This window comes from Acanthochromis polyacanthus, chromosome 19 (assembly GCF_021347895.1).
Source record: "Acanthochromis polyacanthus isolate Apoly-LR-REF ecotype Palm Island chromosome 19, KAUST_Apoly_ChrSc, whole genome shotgun sequence".
In the NCBI taxonomy this organism is placed as follows: Eukaryota; Metazoa; Chordata; class Actinopteri; family Pomacentridae; genus Acanthochromis; species Acanthochromis polyacanthus.
In genome coordinates, this window is record NC_067131.1 from 10,655,494 (window position 1) to 10,663,104 (window position 7,611).

The window sequence follows — 7,611 nt, forward strand, 5'->3', positions numbered from 1 at the left end:
TGACATTGTCTGGGTGATCCCAAACTTTTCAACGGTATTGTGCTCTAATAGCAGATAAGAGTTAGCAACAAGTTGGCAGCTAAAGTCAGAGCGACATCAAGTCCTTCAGGGCACTAAAAGTTGGGCAAGAATGAAGCTAATATATCAATGGTGTGTTTACAGCTTCTTGTCCTGCCTTCAAGTCGCCAAAAACTAAAGAATGCCAGTTGAAGTTTACTGTATTGCTATTTTCTAACAGACCTCTTTCCTGTCTCTTTCTTCTAGGGCACTAACCTGGCGAGGCAGATCGGTGCCGTGGCCTACGCAGAATGCACCTCAAAGTATTCAGAGAACAGCGTCCGTGACGTATTTCACGTCACCACCCTGTCGTCCGTGTCCAACATCCACCGACCGCAGCTCAAACGCAGCGGCTCACGTCGCGGCCTCAAGCGGGTCTCCCAGCAGCCCCCTCGGACTGAGATTCATGAGCGCCCGCCGCCTATGAGAAAGGACCGAGCCAAAAGCTGTGTGCTCATGTAGTGGACCGAAGCCAAAACCAGCGACCTGACCTGTGCGTGCTGATGGCCGTGGACCATCCTGCACAAGAACTTAATTTATTGGTGAATTCTTGTCAGATCTTTGCACTGCATAAAGGACAATGTGACGAAAACAAGAACGAATGCTGTCCTGTGGAGCTCTTTGAGGGACTGCTTGTCCATTTTTAGCAAAACTCTGCTTGTTTTTCTTTTTGTGGCTGTGTTCTCACCAGGGGAGGCCATTCTAGACGCGAAAGCTTTTCTTTCTCTTTTATGCTTTTACTGGAAAAAGAGGAGGAAAAACAGGCTGGTTGCGCAAACGAAACACAGGACAGAAAAATAGCGAGTTTGGAGATGAAAGGAAAACATGATTTCAAAGATTGTCTTGCAGGAAGCGGCAGAAACGGTGCTGGTGTTGACCCCTATTATGTTGTTTCCTGTTTTGAAATGCTATTCTGTCTACAAGTGTTTAAGTAAATCAAGCACAATAAGATGCACGCAAACTGTTCCAAGAAATCTGTAAATGTCAGGGAATGAACTCTGCAGTTCCACTTCATGTGATAAATTGAATAGAAAATCTGGACAGACAAAAAAAAAAATCAACTCGTGGGCTGAGTTACACTAATTTTCTTAAACCACAAGTGCTTTTAATATTCAAAACTAAATAACCACTCACCACAAAATACTGAAGTGTTGTGCAGTTTATTGTTCTAATAACCGACACTGGGAAGGAAAGTCACGGAGGGATTTAAGAGGGTGAATATTATGTTGTATATGTAATAATGAAATAAAATAAAACTTGCTCTGCTAAGTGTTATATTTGACCGTGACTTGGCCTTGATGCTGAATTATTATGCTTAGAGAAGTTAATAAATGGGAAATCTTTGATTCATTCTACTTCTGTCTCTAATTGCATTTCAGTTTATTTGAGCAGAGGCCACAGTAGTTTCCAGCTCGGAATAATTAGTCTGTGGAAGACGAGAACATTTCTTTTTGCCTATTAGCCCTTGAAGCTGAGGCCAGCAGTGGAAGAAGTATTTCGACCCTTTACTTAAGTTAAAATACAAATACAGAAAAGGAAATTTACTCAGTTACAAGTAAAAGTTCATAAATATGTAGCAGCAAAAGATAGTTAAAGTATTAAAGAACTGGTTTGGTTGCTCTGGCAGATATGTATGACATCATTAGATTATTAATAGTGAAGCATCAGTGAGTCAGCAGCAAGGTATTGTTGTAGATGCTGCACGTAGAGCAAGTTTAAAACGGTTTTACGTACAGGGACAGCAGAAAAGTCCAAGTGGAAGGAAGATAAAACCAAGTTCTGATACACAAATCTGTTTCCAGTTTCTGAACTTCCTCTCTAGTAATTGATTTGAGGTGCGATGTTGGATCTTTTAACATTTATTGAATTTAAACCATGTGAAAATTTTACAGGGAAAATCCAGTTAGGTGGATCCATTAACAACTCAGACATCTGAAACTACAAAGTGCTTTTTACAAGATGTCAGAAGCCAAATAACCTGCAAAACCACGACTTTAATCTCTATCAATGTGTGGAATTTAAAAGCTGTCACCATCTCGGATATACAGGTAACAATCACAGGGTGGATCTGACTGAGAACTCGAAGACACTTGTCACACCCATGTAGCAGCAACTTGTAAATCAAAACATGCCTAAGACTGCTTTATTGTCAACATTTTTTTACATGGGATTGTAATTTACAAAATGAATATCACGCTGCATTGAAGGAGACTTGAAACTAGTGAGTGAGACCAAAAATTATTCGGAAAACATTTACTATGGTGACAAATTAAGAAAAAAGTAGGGTCATTTTCTCATAGATTTAATGTACAATTACACTTGTTTTTACAAACAGAAGACTTGCCCCCTGCTGGCCATTTCAAAGAAGGCATGTGCATTTATCCAACATTTAGTCGGTTCGCTGCAACTTCTATACAGTCTATGGTTTCATGACAATTCATGCAATGTCGTTGTGATATTTTAGTCTGGATTAAACTGGCTAACAGTTTCCCATCTGCAATTTCCCATTTCTAAATCGCGAGTAAGAGGCTTCTATGTGAAGATAAAAGCTGGCTTCTTGCTTGCAGGTATAGAAACAACAGTTATTATCAAACACAGCGTGACCTACATAACTTTGTTTTCTTTGTAGGTTATGACTTCAAAGCATACCGAGAAAGCAGCACGTTCACTCATGACGACTCTCAACCTCTGCAAAAATAAATTCATGACTATTTCTGAGGCAATAGCAACATGAGATTGAACTGTGAACCTACAGACTATTTAAGGTTTTCTTACTCACACCAGTATGTACACACCTTCAGGATCTGTGACATCAGCAAAAGAAAAGCGCAACTCAGTCAACGGCCATTAAATTTAAACTGTAACTATGATGTTTTGATTACAAATATTTGATCTTATATGAAGGTATTTCCTTTAAACCTGCAACAAAAGTATTTTGAAGGAAGTCTTAAGTAACTACAAGATGAAAATCCACTAAATAAAATATCGGTGTCTAATTACAGCTATTTAGATGCACATGCAGAGGGCAACAAAATTAGAATGTAATGTTTTCTTTTTGAACAAGAAAAAAAAGTACAAGACTTAAGACAATTAATAGATTTACTGTCTGATACAAAAAGGATAGGCCTTTTTTGGGATCGCTTCATTCTTCACAGCTTCATTCTTTAATTTTTTTAAGGAAATATGTCTATTTTTTTAAATGCTTATTTCTCCTATCTAGACTAGAGGATATCTTATATAACAGCAATTTGAATATGTCTGAGTGAAGGGGCCCACAAAAACCTCAGGACAGATACAAAACATGCATTGGTCAAATAAAACAAGCTCTTAAAAACATCCCATCTTGACTTTCTACCATTTTATATGACAAACAGTTAACCAAGAAAATAATTGGCACATTACTTATTAACCAAACAATTGGTAGCTGGTGCTCTAAAAGAAGCTGTAACTATTGCAAAAATACCAAAACATGCAAAGCGTACAGTTTTCATGCTTCTACAAATACTCAAAATCTATTGATTATGAATACATTCCCCTGATATTAAAAATGAATGCAGCTGTTCTGGATTGTCCGTATTCATGAGCTTTGCAATGTGACCTTTAAGTGTGACTTTTGTTCCATTTTGTTTCCCACCACCATGGATAAGGCCCCACAGCAACTCGCTGCCTCTGTGAACAACAGCAAAGTGACATTTCACAGCATCGCTGCCATTTTGCCATGCAGAGAGCGTGAGGTCACATCACATGCCGGAGGCTAGACTAGGCCAAACCTCAGTCGGGGGGGAGAAGATGTCCACACACATGGAACATAAACAATCATGCATATATACAGTGTATGACAATGTCCGCATAGTAATTTAATCACTAGTGCTGTAGGTGGCTAATAATAGTTCGGCAGACTCACAGATAATTATTCTCACTAGTGTGGTCTAATTCTAAATATAGTGCACTAAACTATCCTTTACTACCCTCGTACAAAGTCACGTTGTCTATTATCATGGAAAGAAAAAAGCCTGGTAGCAAGCTGTACTGACATAATAGGACCTTATTAGATTTGATACTGAACACCAGCTGCGGCCCCTTTGAAGAATCAGTGAAATGAAGTTAGAGGAAAAACTTGCAGGCCGAAGCGACTGCAGCCTCGGGCACTGGGTCAGCCGCTGCTGTTTGTTGATGCTACGGAGGATGTGAAAGATGTCACTTTGCTGAAGTGAGCAAACATATTTAGCAAACAGTCATCCGTCTTGTCCTCACCTGGCTCAGTAACATTCCACTCAACATCCAAATGATACCGCGGAGCGCAGTGTAGCTAATGGCAACAATTTCTCAGCGATTGTCAGATGCTTCCCGTTAGGTTAGGGGGGTTTGTGTGAGCTGAAACAAATGGGCTCAAATACGGCAGAACTGTTAAGATATAAGACCACAGAGAGAGACAAAAACATTGCACTCTAACATAGGCAATGCTCTAAAATCTTCCCCATTACGGCACCTGGTTTTATATTTCATCTTTATATGCACAGGTAATGTGTCTGCATGTAGATGTTATAGTCAGAGTACAGCCGAGTTTGTTTATATCTACAGTTGTCAAGCTAAATAAGACAGAAGAGGCCATGTTTTTCACATTTAGCAAACATTGGCCAGATCCACTTACAGTAAGAAGAGTATAATGCAGTTTCTGGCATAATCGCAACCAGGAATGAGTCCTTTAAAAACCTTCCTATGACCATGTAGGAGACGAGTGCCAAGGAAAGAAAAATGCAGCAGCTGGGTAGGAATGTAAAGTGGATTCAAAAGTGCACCAAATGACAGAGAACAACAAAAAAGAGAAACAAATAAGTTGCAATTTACAGGAGTCTGATGAGACGTAATTCTTAGTTTGAGCTTATTGAAGAGGGATAAATGGGAACCATCACTCGAATGTATGAAGAAGAAAAAAGCAATTAAAAGTTTCATCTACCGAGTGGAAGGCCACTCGGTAGATGAAATGAGCCTTTGTATTGTGATGATTGTCATATTGAAGGTGAACCTACTGTAAGTAGGGGAGGGCTATAATTCTAGAAAATGCCAGTAATGAGTTCAAATTAATCACATATCCGTAATAACTCCATTTTCAGCTTTATTTTGTATTCAGAGTCGGCTTATCTTGGCAACTGGCATATATGTGAAAGCGCAGATATGTGCATTTTCACCTAAAAAACACACTGAGAGTTTATCATCAAAACCATGTATGCCATTATGTGGCCAAACTGAATGCACACAATCAATAACTCATTTGACTGCTGAATGTCTGAAAGATTTTAAGGAAAACTTGCCACTTAATAGCACATAAACAATAATGAGTTGAAAGATGACCACTCACAAAACCCACAATTCTCCACGTATTATATTGCTTGCATTGTTGTAAGTCACATGTGGCTGTATTTAACCATCCCATCCATCCATCCATCCATCATCTATCCACTGCTTAATCCTCATCAGGAACGCGGGGGTCCTATCCCAGCTGACTTGGGGCGAAGGCAGCAGTCGCTCTATTCAAGGGTTACATAGAGACAAATAATCACTCCTACGGACAATTTAAAGTTACCAATTAACTAGCATGTTTTTGGACTGTGGGAGGAAGCCAGAGTACTCAGAGAAAACCCACGCATGCACAGGGAGAACATTCAAACTCCATGCAGAAAGATCCAGTGTACCAGGAATCTTCTAGAAAATACTAACCACCAGCCCTGTATTAAACCAGCATGTTCTAAATGTTTTGTCAATACCATCAACAAGCTACTATATTTCTATATCCAGGCAGATCACACAACATCATACTCGCTTTGCAGCATGACTGACACAGACACAGACAAAAATAAGTCTGCTGCATGCTGAGAATAGAAAACTCAGTATTTTGGATAGACTGAAGGCCCAAGGTGGACTGTTCACAGCTGCTGAGCATGTTGATGAGCACCTGCAAAATACAGCAGAAGACCTAAAGACAAAGACTAAGAGAATGAAAGATGAGGTGACACATGCCAGGAGATACCTCAGTATCACTAATGTCTTCAGGGTGTTCAACGATGAAAGGACGAACAGTTTGAACTCCTGAACAGTTTGGTGATAACCTTAAGGTTCTATGAGGCAGGACCAAAGATAGGTCTGAGACTTTTGTTTGGCCATGGAGCAACTCCCCTCAGATTAGGTCCTGGATGAATGAGCATAGCCTTTCATGTGACAGACCTACAGGATGCATATTGAACCTTCTCTGGAAAAATAATGATTTTGAGCACAACTGTGGTATTCTATAAAATGCCAGTAGCCGCAGGAAGCAAGATCATACAGAAAAATAAAGCTAGGATATCTTCTTGTTCTACAAAAAGATTGATTCAAACTTATTACCGGGTGTTTTTCCTCCCAATAGTATTTATAGCCTCCCCCTACTGTAAGCAGCCAGCAGCCAGGTAGAGATTTATAGTTTTTAACAAAGCTAGCAGATGGACTCTGGACTAATCGCCTGCTTGAGACTAAAATATCTCAACAACTACTGGATGGATTTACATTAAATTATGTACTGACAGAAAGTCTTGGTGTCACTTGAGGAAAAGTTGAAGGAAATTGTTTAAGTAGATCAGCATGGTCGTTTTTTTTACTAGAGCAACGCCACTGATTGTACTTAGATTTCTTGTCTAATGCGCAGATTAGATAAAATATTAGCTGGACAAATAGACAAGCATCCTTCACATCCTCCACACACAGAAACACTCAGTGCAATAGAAAGCAATCAAGTGGTTGATGTATGGAGTTTATCAGAGAGGGAAAAATCAGAAAAGTAAAAAAGAACTGAATAACTGTGGATTGTGATGTAACTGTCTGTGTAAAAGTGGCAAATATTTGTACCTCACGCAGCAAATTTGCAGAATCATCTTCAAAATGAAGGCACTTGAAAGTCTCGAATTAATTTATGTCGTACTCCCCAAGGAGAAAATTCTCATTCAGCCTGTGTTTGGGACGGAGGCTGAGCTGAACCGTCCTGTTGCAGAGACGAGTAAAGCAACTTTCACAAGGATACTCAGCAGTTTGGGTGTCTGCAGGATTAAATTACTGCTCTCGGGTAGGATGACGACTACAATTAGACAAGTGCTGCTTTCCAATCTTACCATCTAATCAAGGGGCATTTACCTGGAATGCGAGGGGAAAGTGTTCCTCTACCAACAACTTTCTAATCCAGTCCAGTCCTTGCAGTACAAAGCCCCTGCTACTTAAACCAGCCACATGTCAAAGAAGAAGAAGAAGAAGAAGAAGTCACACGCGGTTAGGTGAAAAGTTCACATATAATTATGGAAATACTGACATGTAATATTCATTATGGTTCGTTCACAGGAAAGTTTGCTCACCCACTTTGCCGTGAGATGGGAGTCTATCTAGAGGTATTGCTTTTTTCCTGCATCATTATTATTTGCACCATTATCTCCATGCAAACAAAGCTTGCAGGGGGTCCATTTTTCATTTTAATTCTGCTGTAAAGTAGCACTGATCAGTGACCGCCGAGGCTCAACCCTTCTGCATCTTTAA

The 7,611-nt window shown here is 39.7% G+C and overlaps 1 protein-coding gene across 2 annotated transcripts in view; it reads left to right on the plus strand.

The window, feature by feature from the left end:
* Window positions 1-1,412, plus strand: part of LOC110959317 (rho-related GTP-binding protein RhoN-like) — a 59,343-nt gene extending 57,931 nt beyond the window's left edge. For both annotated transcript variants that reach the window (XM_022206123.2, XM_022206125.2), the window contains one exon: window positions 265-1,412. In XM_022206123.2, coding sequence (XP_022061815.2) covers window positions 265-484 — 220 coding nt within the window. In that variant the 3' untranslated portion in view covers window positions 485-1,412. The remainder of the gene's footprint in view (window positions 1-264) is intronic.
* The last annotated feature ends 6,199 nt before the right edge of the window (window positions 1,413-7,611 follow it).